This window comes from Dermacentor albipictus, chromosome 2, assembly GCF_038994185.2.
Source record: "Dermacentor albipictus isolate Rhodes 1998 colony chromosome 2, USDA_Dalb.pri_finalv2, whole genome shotgun sequence".
Taxonomy (NCBI): Eukaryota; Metazoa; Arthropoda; class Arachnida; order Ixodida; family Ixodidae; genus Dermacentor; species Dermacentor albipictus.
In genome coordinates, this window is record NC_091822.1 from 168,848,228 (window position 1) to 168,862,223 (window position 13,996).

Genomic DNA, 13,996 nt, shown 5'->3' on the forward strand with positions numbered 1-13,996 from the left:
AAGCTTTTGTATTAGCCAGTCTAGTTAACGAACTGGGTGCGGCGATTTCAAGTGTCGAATACGACGTTGCGCGGCTGTTTGAAGACGTGAAATTGGCGCCTTTTACACGGTGTAGTCGCACTACTCATATCGTTATCGCGTAACGTACAACGCGCGTGGCGCAAAGGGAAGCACTTCTTTTACCATTCGTGTACGTGGGTACCTCCCGCCAATGGCGACGCGACCGTCGATGTCTACGAGTCGGCGGCGGAGCAGTCGGGGCATTTCCCTGCTCCCATCGCAGGACCACTTCGTCAAAGACTTGCCAGTGGGCATTCCAGAAGAGGACCGCCTACGCATACTCTTTCGGCTCTGCTTCAAGCGTGCGCTGTCCACTATGTCCGAGAATTTGGATGGCTTCGAAGACCTTCATCGGAAGCTGTTAGTTGAAGGTATGTCGCTGTTCGACAGTAGCGAAGACGATGACAGTTTAGACACGCTGTTGAAACTGGCGACTTCGAAGACCGATACCACCGACGTTGTGCCAGCTGCCATTGCCACCAATCATCACAATCAGTTGAAATCGAATGTCGCAGAGTGCAAACGGTGGAACGAGTTGCTGGCGGAGGACGTCCATTGTGAACCGGGAGCGCCGTTGGTGGAAGACGACGAGGCTAAAATTCCTGTTGCTCGACAGCGTCATGACGACATGCTTCTCGAAGGTGCCGAACGCTCAAAGCGCAGAATTCTCACAACACTTGCCAGGATGCAGGCTGTGAGCGGCGCAACTAAGCCTTCCGTAGCTGACCGAAAACCCGCTGACAGCACCGCGAGTGAAGCAGAACCTCCCAAAGTGGAACGAATGGTCGGTGACAGCACCGCAAGTTTGTTTGATGTGTAAACCGTACTTGTGGGGAGTATTTAAACTGGTTTGCGTTTCGCTGTGTACTGTTTGTTACTTTTCAAGATTCGATAAAGCGGGCCTTTCGATGGCCTTCTATTGAAGATAAATTGCTGGGTCCATTTCTACGCCACGCTGCACATGGCTTTCACGGGCAGTACACACGAATGCTGCAAGGCGGCATCCCATAAGCACCGACGCTATACTACGGGCAAAATTCGAGTATGTACTATATAACTTTGCTCATATGTAGCAGGCAAGTATAAAACGGTTCATAGTCCAGCGCCTGAACCCTACAGCCATAACATTTTCTTTGCCATGTACAGCCTGAATCACGCGTGTCTAGAAAAGTCAGCTGGATGATTAGGCCACAGTGTTTGCAAAAAACAGGCCGATACCGTTTAAAGGTCATGCATGGCCTTACTGCATGATTGGTCCATGCCATAAGACAAATATACGAGTAACCTAACAGCTACCATTAGGTAGCAGCAGTGGATGCTACTGCTGCTACCACAGCAGCCGACCACACTAGACAGGCGATTCTGACTGCACAAGGTCCCATTGCAAACAAGCTAAGCTGTCTGTTGCAATGTGAAAGTAAAAATTGGACAGTGCAGCAAGATAATACCATAGGGCTTTTATTTCACCCAGCTAAACTCTGGCAGATACGTGTGTTATACATGTCAAGTGTAATGTACAGGTGCACTCAACACCGAACACTCAAGTTGCAACCAAGAGAAATGACATGTGAGCAACTTTACTGGTGTGTTGGGAAGGCCTTTAATACTGTCTCCATGCCTTGGATGTGTGGAAGCTGCTGTTCAGAGAAATTAAAACAAAATATGAACACAGAAAATGCACCAATAGAGCTAATACAAACAGATGGGCATTAAGTTGAATGCCTGTTGTACAACAAGCATTTTGAACTTCGAAACTGAGTGATTTTTCTTATAGTAAAAAATGTCAAATTGATTAAAAGTTTCTGCTTCGAGACAAAGATAACATCTACCAGTGGTCCAAACTGATGGCACAAGAAAAGACAGCCTCAGGGCCAGTTCCAACAGCACCAATTACTTGAAGACGAGTCCCAGAGGTTAAGAATAGTTAGTGGCAGTTGCAAGAGAACTTCCAACTTAAAGAATGCATGCTCCTTGCCTGCTCCTGGCTGTAAATACTGAGCATGTCAGTGGCATCACAATATAGAGTATGCATGTGAACACGCAACATTCAGATAGTGCAGCAAGCCTGCACAGCTACCTTTGGCAGGAAACCTTCCTGCTTTACTGCCGGTAACGACATACTATGGTGGCACCTCCAAGCCCTTTACAGATTCAACATTTTTTTTCTTTAATTGACAGTTGACAAATAGCCATACGTTGATAGGACTAGATGTTCCTTACAGCCGTCAGCACAATCGTTAGGCTTAAAACACATGCGCAGAACAGGTTACAGTTTGGCTTCACACAATACACCACGAGAATACTGTCTGTAAACTACAACACATTGCGCTGTACCTTAGGTCAGCATACATGTAGGCCAAACATACCTGCCAACTGCACCAATTTTTCTGTGAAGCATACAGGTTTTTGGCTTCGTTTTAAGATTTCACAAATGCTGCGTCCTATATTGTGAAAAGTAAATTCTGTTCACAAGAATGCTTTCTTTAAGGTGTTTAAAGATAGGGCGGTGCAACAGTACTTGCTTCAAGCCAGTTTAGTATAGTACAGTCTGCTGTTCCCAGTTTGTCACTGCTTGTGTCCTGCTTTCAAAGTTAGAATATTACTAATAAAGTCCGTATGTACGCCAGAAAAGTGTCTTCTAAGGGTAGAAGATTACAAAAATGCATGCCCCTTCCCAGTCCATGTGGCTTTTACGAATTTTAAGTTCTCAGTTTGGCAGGTATGGGTCAACCACATGGCCATTCGATGACTATGGTGTGCTGACCTACTTTCACAGAAACTTGCTCAGCACGGCAACCTTCATTCTGTAGATCATACATACATCCAAGCTTACGCACTTGCATAAGAACAAAAACCGATGCACCGAAAGGGACCTTGAAGGATAACCACACTTCGACAACATACAACCACCCCAAACAACTGTGTGACAAGGCAACCACCACAACTTCCATTTTTCTTTTAATCCAGGGAGATGCCAAGTCTGCTCGCTTGGAATATAGCATGCGCAAGTGGCGGAAGTATCTCCGAAATAAACGCCAACCCGACATATAAAGCTACATAAAAGGACGACCGCTGTGGAGCCAAAGCCAACATTTCACTATACTGAAACACAATCCATGCTTACCACTAGTACAGCAGGGGGGGGGGGGGGGGGGGGCGGAGGACACATAGAGAATTAACTAGTACAGCAATGTACAGGAAGAACTGCACTTCCAGAAGCAAGTATGAGCATTACATTTCATTTCACGCAGCCAACAGCATCATTGATCACACACTTCAATACACACAACACAAATGCCACAATGAGATGCAAGCCCCAGGCCACATCACGACACTTCTATACATCTTTTGAACATGAGCTCCACATATGTCTCAATAGTGCTTGCTGAGCTGGTGCAGGCATGCAAGCACTTGCTCAAAAAACTCTACAAGAGAGCCAGCTTCTGCTGCAACTCTTAAACAGGTGTTCAAACTGAAATGTAAAGAGTTGAAAGGGTATGGTTGTGTGAAATCAAAGCCTTGATTGGAGCTTGCATTACCATTCAGCATACCACACACACAGAAAAAAGGCAAAGTAAAACTAACAGATGACCTTGAAAGCCTTCCCTGCTGCCAGTCATTGAAAGAACAAATTGTTTAGGCTCAAATGTTGCAGGCTCAATGTACCTGCTTCCTCGATTGAAACTGTATTAACTCAGCTGCCGCACTTGACCAGTGCAATAAGGCATGCATAAATTAATCGGACCGTGGGCCCAATACAAGCATCACTTGTCATAGAGGAGTTCCACAACCGGGCAGGCTACAATGGTTGACTATTCTACAGGGTCATCAGCTTACAGGGGGAAAGCAGTGCTCACAGCAGCTCGCTGTGTGCTTGAAAGCCTGCAGATAAATTTTTTTGTTAGTACTAGATGATGGCGTTATATATCATATTGGGCACTTTTGCCTCAAAAAGTAAAGAATAAGCCTGTAGCTGATTGAAGCACAACTCAAGTGCTATGGACTCCTGCCTAGACAATGTGACTGGAGCGCTTTGGGGTGAGATGGACACATTTACCAGCACTTTCTGAGCTTGTGATAGCTTTATGAAAAAAAGTAAGGAGTGAAACATTTTTCCAATGGCACTGCATGCTTAGTGACATCATGTCTGGTGCCCAAAGTCGCTGCTGAGCACCAGTGATGCATGCAGAAGTATACTGTCCATGTGCTCCAGACAAGTGTGATGCAGCATGTACTAACATTTTCAGCATTTGTGCTTTAACAATGACAATCCAGCAAGAAGCGCAACCTTTCAGCGACTGTTTCAGCAACCTTTCAGCAACTCAGTGCCATGTACATGGAATAAAGCGTCAATTTTTTTTGATGACAGTCGCATCAACAGGGTCTTACATTATTATAAGAGGATTTGTCACTTGAGTGCAATGAATTTAGATAATGCAAGGAGAAATAAATAGTAAAGTTCAATAAAAATTCACTCTAACTACAACAGTGTAAGCTGCATCTGCCAACTACGCCAACACAAACAATTTGTGCACATTTGACAAAGTGGTTGAAACAGAAACAGAGGAGTCTAAACAGCCTTTTCGTGCATAACTAGGTGACTAAGATATCCAGGAAGACAGCTTCAATTATTCTTCTGATCATACATAATGTGTAAAGTAACACAGTACGGCACCACCACCAACACACAGTCCTTTCTTGCAGCAACAACTTTGCTGTCACACATACCGGTTTCTGAACAGCTACATGTTGACAATATTCATTCCGACCACCTGCAGGTAGACACACACTGACCACACTTTGTATCGCATTACAGTTTCACAAAACTATTGAGAATGCTCATTTAGTGAATCACAAAACATTTACAGTGCAGTCCATTGCTGAAGGGAACATGGGAGCATGGGGAATGAGCAAATTTCCCTCTTTGGCAAGTCTGGAAGTGGCCAGCTTTGGCACAAACGACTCGCAATAAGTGTCGCTGGTTCTTGTACAATGATCTGTGCAGCGCTTTGACAGTGCTTCTGCTAGGCACTGTAGGCAGCACTGTCTAAGCACTGCGAAAGCTTTGACAGTGCTTCTGAAAGTGTGAGCCATGCACATTCCCTTCAACAGTGGCTCTTGCTGTAGATGACACCTCTGCCCTCTGGTTCCCAAGCAGAGTTTTGCGCAGCACAAAATCCAGTTTGAAGTCGAGACATACCACCTCGCAATTCTTCCTAAGTCCACTCGATTCTTGCCCACATGTTGCAGACAGATCCAAAGACCCAAAGGGGAAAAAAAAAAAAAAAACATGCCAGCTCCAGAAGACAAAACTGTAGCAAAAGGAACAACAAATACCAAACCGCACCAGCTCACCAAAGGTCCGCCCCCTAAAACCGAGATTCAACTTGTCTCCTGTCTTTAGTACACCACAAGGTTACATACGTAGTGGTTTAGCAATTTTCGTAGTGATGTCCAGCACAAATGTTGATGAAAACTGAGCAGGTGGGCACCCAGCTCTATGTATACAATATTGTTTCTGAACAACTTGGCTTTGGTGGTAGCTGAATAGAGGTGCTGGGGAGGGAGGTGTGTTGTTCAAGAAACTTCGGAACTTACGCAGTCCTCTTACATGTACTACTCACTTGATAACTCGCACAAACTTCCAACAAGAGCAAAACCACAAACAAGTGCGCCCGGCACACAATACAGCTTCCACTGATCACATGCTCACATGGCACAAGAATTACTAGCCACTCGCATCCTTCACTAAAAGGTGGCCACAAACAACTCTTGGGGGCAGAACTCGCCTCTGTGGAAACAGAGCCAGCATCATTAACCGCTCAATATTGAAGGCCAGACGAAACAGGGCACAGGCACGAATGGAGATGGATACAGGATCATCTGTGCCCTGTACCTACTGGGTGGTCACCCACAAACAAACGCCATGTGAATCATCTCTTTCTGTGCTAAGCAAGGTCCATGTAGGGACAGCAGAAAGAAGCCAAGCTCGGCTTGCAGCGACCGCATGACAGCTGCCGGTACCTTGCCCCCGCCGGCGAGATTCCGCGAAGGAGTAAGGCAGCGACACAGAGGCTACCTCAGCTACTCTGCTTGGTGCTTCGTATACGGCCCAGGTGGCACGACTCCCGGGAATCGCGCGCACTGGCGCAGCCGCTGCAGGAGCCTACTGGCGCGCGCCGCTCGTCCTCGTCGTCGCTCGTGTAGCAGGTGGTGGCGCGGGCGACGGCGCCTCGTGTGCTCGTTGCCTGCATCAGTTCCGGGTCTGGGCCATTGCGGTTTTCGTAGAGAAGGATGTTGAGGGTCTCCTCATATATGCGAGCTTCGGGGAACTCAACCTGGTGAGAGAAGTGCAGAAGTTAATTAAATTAAATTTGTGGGGTTTTACATCGCGAAACTGCTCGGGGGGTAAGAGGACAGGCACCATAGTGGAGGGCTCCGAAATGATTTGTCCACCTGGGGTTCTCTAGCATGCACCCAAGGCATGGTACACGAGCATTTTTGCATTCCGCTGCGACCAGAATGCCATTGCCATGGTTGGTATCGAAATCACAACCTCCTGTCAGCAACGCAATGACATCGCTACCGAGGCGGGTAAGAAGTGCAGAAGACAACGAACAATCACACAATATGGACAGGGTGCTTCATTTGTCATTAAGTGGATCCAAGGAATTAAGTTCCACTTGGTCTATCTGTATTGCGTTCACCGTAATAACAAGAGCTTGAACTGTAGGACACAGATGGGAACGACAACACAATTTTTGCGAAATAAAAGTCAGTTGCAAGTGAGTGCTTATGCTGTTCTCACTAACCATGTTGCGTGCTACAGTTTGGGCTATTATTATCATTCATAAAAGGAGTGCAGCAGTATTCAATAGTGCTGACAGACACTAGGGATGGTGCGAAAATGACTGATTAGCTTTTACTAAGATGGGTTCATAAACTTGTAATTATGTGAAAAGGTGTGTGACAACTGCAGAATCAAGCCAACCAGATCTTCATGCATCCCATTTAGTTGGTATTTCCAGATATCTCTATTTTTTTTTATTTATGTACCTCAATATACCCCTGTTGCAGGGTTTTACATGTGGAATGGTTCACTGTACATAGAAACAAAACAACAGGAAAGAAACACTAAATACAAGAATGCAAAACTATGAATAATAAATACAAACGAGTAGTAAATACAACACAGCTAGTAGTAAAATAAATAAATGTAGACGTGTAATATATTGCACATTAAATAAATATTTGTTCACTTGATGTATACATATAAAGAATTCAATGCAGCTTCTTACAACCTGGACAGAGCAAGCAATGCATAACACTATTTAATAATATCAGCCAGAACCGCTTTAAATTTATGTGGGTCGGTAATGTTTACAGCATCTATGAGTAACTTGTTCTAATCTTTTGCTGTTTGGATAAAAAATGAAGTCATATGCGCAGAAGTATGGGCATGTGAGGGATTAACAGCTTTCTGGTGACTTATGCGAAGTGAGAGTTGATGAGCGGGAGTGATGATGGCAGGGTTAATCGACAAGCGATAAAATTTGTGAAAAGTGGGAAGCCTCGAAATTTTGCACCAGCATTCAAGACTGAGAAGGTTGGCCCAGGATTTTAGTTCTGTGATGCTAGTTAGATAAGAGTAATCTGAATAAATTAACCTTGCAGCGAGACTTTGGGCCAATTCCAACATGTTTGAAAGGTTAATCTGATGAGGAGCCCAAACTGGGCTGGCATAATTGAGTTTAGGTTCTACCAGCATTTGGTAAGCAAGCATTTTCACAGAGGACAGGGTGTGTTGCAAGTTCCGACGTAAATAAGCGAGGGTGCGGTTAGCATCATTTGTGATGTTAATTATGTGAGACGACCATGTAAGACCACCAGATATGCAGATGTCAAGATATTTATATGAGTCTAGGGAAGATATATGGGAACTGTAAATTGTGTACCATGTTTTGGAATACAATGACCGATGGTGGAAGGGAGCGAGTGTAGTTTTATTTGTGTTGAGGGACATCAACCACATGTCACACCATTTTTCAACGTCATGCTGATCATTTTGGAGCTTGGTGGAGTCGAAGTTTGTTGTTGATGCTGCGGTAGATAACAGTCGTCGGCGAACAATCGAACATTAAGAAAGATATTATTGGGCAGATCATTTATATAAATTAGGGGAAGCAAAGGACCCAGAATCATGCCCTGGGGCACGCCCATGACAACCGGTGCGTTACGAGACGCACGGTTGTTAGCCCACACAAACTGTTGACGATTAGTGAGGAAGTCACGAAGTTTGCAGGGACAACATGGCCACAATTAGTACATGACTGGGGCAGTTGGTGAAGTATGGGAGAGGCCTTTGTCCTGCAGTGGACATAACCAGGTTGATGATGATGAGGAGGAGGAGGAGGAAGTCGCGCACCCAGTTTAGGACAAGGAGCTTAAGGTTTAAATGCGGGAGTTTAAGTAGAAGGCGTTGGTAAACAAAAGTGTCAAAAGCTTTCTTAAAATCTAAAAAGTGTGCGTCGACGGGTACGTAAACGTCTAGGCTGGAGCTGATATCATTAATGAACAGGGCTAGTAGGGTAGAGCATGAGTGATCTTTTAGAAATCCATCTTGGCAGGGCTGAAAAAAATTGACAGGTATTAGAAATTTCATAATGTGTGAATAAATTATGTGCTTAATTATTTTTGAACGGACACTTGTAATCAATATAGGGCAATAGTTTTTTCACAATGATTTGGGGCCATTTTTGTGCAGAGGAATTATTTTGCCAACCATCCAGTCATGAGGTACAATGCCAATCACGAGGAATTGCTGGAAAACCTGCAATACAAGAGCACCGGAAATGTATTTTGTATATTTTAGTATCTTTGCATTGATGCAATCGATTCCAACTGACGATGTTAGTTTCAGGCATTCGATTATTTTTATTATTCCATTAGCTTCAAATGCACTGAAGAGAAGGTGGAGTCAGCGACATCCTCTCGTTTTGCACAGGAAAGTTGAGGTCATCACAGAGTGATATAGGCGGACAAGGTTTAGGGTTGATAACTTGCCAGAATTGTTCACTATTGTTTCGTAGCATAGCCAGTAATGTGGATGATAGGAAGGAACGTTTTGTTTTGGTTGTGACACCTACTGATACTTAGTGATGTGATACCTACTCCATCTGGAAAGTCAGATTGTTTTGCCAAACTAAATTGTCTTTTATTCTAGTTTTTCAGTCGCTTTAACGCATTGTTAAACCATGGCGAAGCTGGACGTTCTGTTACAGTGATGATGGGGACATATAAGTCAACAAATTTTTTCATTTTATTTTTGTACAGGGACCAGTACGACTCGACTGAATGTTGGGAAAAGTCATTGACAAAATCTATAGAAAAGTCTTTGTTTGCTTTTAATGCATGTTTGGTCCCAAAATATGTACCGTGAAGTACTGCATGATCACTGAGACCAGGTAAGTGTGTGAGCGGTGGAATGTGATCGGGATGGGTTGCGAGCTCGAGGTCTAGTATGCTGGGTGAACATGCAATTTCTCTTGTAATCTTCATGACAAGCTGAGATACGTTAAAGGTGAGGCATGTGTTAATAAAATCACTTTCGATGGAACGTTTCGAAGCCGTATGGGCAAGATTGTTCCACCTTATTGAAGGAAAATTGAAATTGCAAAGTAAGAGTAACGCTGCGTGGGGGTGCAATGCAAGCAGAGAATGTATCACATCATGGAATTCGTTGACGAAGGGACAGTCAGCATCCGGAGGTCGGCAACACATGCCGATAACCAGAGGTGGGTGGAAAACTTGCAAACGTACGAAAATGGTTTCTAGATCACTATGGTTAACAAGTTGATAGCAGCGTAAGCTGTGGTGAGTTGAAATTAGGCTGCCCCTACCTCACCTGTTAATACAGTCGTGCTGAAAGATATCAAAGCCTGGCAAACAAGAAGCGATTTTGGAATCGTCAATGGAAGGGTGCAACCATGTTTCGGTTAATGCAGTTATTTTGCTTCTACAGTGTCAATTGTGTTACGCAAAGGATCAAGCTTCCGTAATATACACTAAACATTAGTGTAAAGGAAAGGCACAGAGTTAGGTTGTTTTCTTGCACGAGTGATGGCCTTTAGTGGGCGACTAGCAACAACTTTCCGAGAAGCGTGGTCATACAAGAACATTGAGATTGCAATGCTTAGCTTGTTGTAGCATAGCTTTAGCAAGGGTTTGCCCTGTGCTCGTGCAAACTCGAGTAGTTGCTTACGGGCCATCCGAGTGGCTGGAGATTAGTGTTCGGAAATGCTGTATGAAGAGCCCTTCAGTTTTCTGGCACTTGATAAAAGAGTTTCCTTCAGCTTGAAATAAGCATGTCACAGAGCTGCAGTGATGCTTCCTAGTTGTCATCCTACAAGCTAGATGCTATTTGCAGTGGCGATAGATCTGCATTTTTTTCACACTATTGTTTGATCCCCAGGGAGCCGGCAGAAGTACTGGTGTGGGAGCACCACATAGACCCCATTGTGCTTTACAGTGCCGGGCAGAGGATCATGCATGAAGGCAAAGAGATGCAAGTACCATGTGAATGCAGTGGTAGCCCATTTGGTGTTCACAAACAATTGTAGTCCACTCAAAATTACTTGCTCGAGTAAAATTTACACACATACAGACGAGTGCAATGAAACCTTTGCTTGCATTTGAACGCTGATAGAAGAACTTTTCAGTGCAACACTTAGAGCATGTCAGGTAAAATTATAGGTGAACTACTAGGCTATGCTATGTTTTGTTGTAGGCAACCAGAACCTGTGGAACGGGAGCCCGAGCCCATGGGCATTGATGGAGCAGGGTCTTTCCACTGCAGCGAAGCCCAGAAGGCCCCCCAAGAAGAAAGACAGCTCGGCATTAGCCAAACTTTTAATAAACTAGACAACTAGACAAAAAAAATACAGCTGCTGGAGTGGCTAGTTTACGCTTGTGAAACAAAACAATAAATGGGCAAGCATATTTATTTTTCATTGTGTCCCCGAACGTTTTCACCAAGTGTGGAGGAGAAACAAACTCCACAGAAGAAACGCAACCGTGATGTCTATCTCCACCAAAGTGTGGAGGAGAAACAAACTCCACAGAAGAAACGCAACCGTGATGTCTATCTCCACCAAACTGTGAAAGAGAAACAATCTCCACAGAAGAAACGCAACCATAATGTCTATTTAGCACTGCATCCCTCGCAGATGATGGTGCTGCTTGCGATGGAAAAAATCGTCCTCATTGTTTATCGAACCATTGCTGTAACTGACCGAAATTTAATTGAGGTCATCTATACTTTCACAGCAAATGTTGTGCAGCACACACGCTCCAAGGATGATGAGGCAAGAGGGGTTTACTGTGCCAGCCTCAATGAAGTACAACCTTTGGAACCGCTGTTTTAATATGCCAAAGGCATGTTTAATGGCCACACTTTGCTGGCTGTGCCTTCTGTTGAAGCGTTACTTGAAAGGTTGAAATGCGGGCCCACACTCTTCGTAGGGGGTCAACAACCAAGGCAGCGGCGGGTAAGCTGCATCGCCAAGAATGTAATCCCCATCGCACTTTACTTCAGCATCCTTAAAAGAAGGGCTGTGTCTCAAGACACAGGCTTCATGGGACAACCCTCGAAAGCCCACGAACACATCAATGAAGCGGCTCCTTGCGTCAGAAATGCTTTGCAGTATCACTTAAGGAAATTTTTTCCTGTTGAAGTACGATGACATTGACTGCATCGGTTTCAATATTTCAATATGACTGTCGTCCAGACATTCCATAGTATTAACAGGACCCTTGCCCCGACTCCTTGACAAGAAGCCTACTTTGCATGCTTCATGCCCTGCTCCTATTGGCCACAATATGACTTCAGCGCTTACGATGAACAATTAAAACACCTGATCAGACACAGTGACACGAATGATTCAGACCCGTCAAACGTGTCGGCAATTTTGTACATGCTATTCTGAGGACCCTAATAGCTCAGTGCTATTAGGCATGCCTTCCCTGCCGGAATTTGCAGGTGTCATCTGCAAGCCAACAGGAAAAATTTGAACTTCCAAACCTTCTTGCGAAGCTTTTGAAAGTGTCCCTGGAAATACGAAACAGCCTCCCAATTTTAAATTCGTAGTAGTGACCAACAACATTCTCGTAATAGTTAGGAAATCCTGTTTTGGTCGCTACGAACGAGATGGACTCCAACTTGGCACAACAGCATGTTGTTCTCTTCATCTTCGCTGTCAGAGTTGATGAGTTCCATAACGGTGTAAAGAAGTGCACGCATGGTAACAGAAGGTCATGTACAAAGGCATGCAAACAGCACAGAAAGTACGAGTAGACACAATGGAGATATGGCAGACAACAAGCTTGCACCTATGCGCCCGATTGAGAAAAAAAAAGAAAGGCTGGATAGCACTTACAAGCACGCTGCACTTGCACCATCTGAATGGCATTTGCACAACACCAGCACCACCTGAACTTTTTCAGCGCTGTTTCATGAACAACATGAATTTAAATGCGCTTTTTATTTTTTATAAGTGCAGGTTAGACTTGTGGAACTATGGTATTAGAAGCTGCTTAAGTTAGAGGATTTCTATTTGTTCAAATCTTTTTGGCTTCCCAGGGCAGAGCAATACGGCCAATAGCAGCTTATACAAAAAGACATTTGTAATGTAAGAGCGGTCAGAACATGTTGATGTTCGATTTTCTCGACTACTTTGTAAGTTGATGTGCACCACTAAAAGATGGCAATGCTTACCCAACCCCACCATATTGTATGTTCCCATCTCTGGCGTCCCAGGTGTGTGCCCCTAGGGACTATCCTCTCCACTGAGAATTGGCCACTTAATCAATCATGTACTCTGATATGTTTGCATATCACCTATTGTGCCCCATATCTTGTTCAGCTTCACATTCCTTAAGTGAACATGTGCAGTCTTCAAGAGTTTGAATTAATGCAAGTCCAGAATGGGAATCCACAGAACATTTTACCGGGGGAGGGCGGCGATATTAACGTACCAAACATGGGTAGCGATTACTAGGAGTTAAATAACATTTTGCAACATGATTGCAGCATTTCATCATATTTGTCTTCCTACCATTCACGATTTGAAACTTCTTTGCGAATCAGTGGCTGAAGTGGACAGATAACCCCAACCACTGTGGACATCCATAACATCAACCATATTTCAAAACAAAACAAGGTACAAACAAACACTGGAACGCAGCTTACTTTGGTGTGCTTCTTGTCTGTTGCGTAGACTATGGATGTGCAGCAGACCTCGGCAACTTTTTTGCCATGGCCATAGAATGTCCAGCAGCAGATCTCATTGCTACCTATCACATCCTTTATAAACAGGACACGGCTGCAGAACCGCAGCGACAGCCGGTCAAACATTTCCACATTCTTGAGGAGATTGTCGTCCGACGTGCTGCAAAGACCGAGGGAGCGAACAGCAGAACAGCTCAGATCAGGTTTGAGGCAGTGGTCATGTGAACCCATAGGGTAAGGACACATTTGTGAATAGCTCTATAGCCAACACACTGTACCCAGCAGCTAGGTCGAATACGCCTGCGCTCTCTGAGCAAGAACTTCTGCACGATTTTTCAGTCCGAGTTTTGGACAGTGCCTGAAATGGCACTGCCAGTATTATTCACTGTGCCGACTTTGTTAAGCAAACACAACACAGGCAAAACTGTTTTACCCTGGTGTCAAATGCCCTTTTTTGATCGCGATGGAGGCCAATCCAGATTGAGTTTTTCTATTCTGATTGGCTCCCTTCCACAGCTTGCGCAATGTAGCCAAATACAACCAAGAACTTTGATGCCAATTGGGCTCGATTGTGATCAAAGGTGCACTGTTTGACACCCATACTTTGCAGCAGCAAAGCTTTGCAGCTGACTGAGACAACAGCAATAACCG

General features: G+C 44.5%; 1 protein-coding gene across 3 annotated transcripts in view; it reads right to left on the bottom strand.

Moving 5' to 3' along the window:
• Positions 1-1,502: 1,502 nt before the first annotated feature.
• The window catches only part of LOC135910645 (BTB/POZ domain-containing adapter for CUL3-mediated RhoA degradation protein 3), a 37,956-nt gene continuing 25,462 nt past the window's right edge, over positions 1,503-13,996 (bottom strand). For all 3 annotated transcript variants that reach the window (XM_065442662.2, XM_065442661.2, XM_065442663.2), the window contains 2 exons: positions 13,307-13,505; positions 1,503-6,398 (listed from right to left, as the gene is read on the bottom strand). In XM_065442662.2, the coding sequence (XP_065298734.1) occupies positions 6,141-6,398; positions 13,307-13,505 (457 nt within the window). In that variant the 3' untranslated portion in view covers positions 1,503-6,140. The remainder of the gene's footprint in view (positions 6,399-13,306; positions 13,506-13,996) is intronic.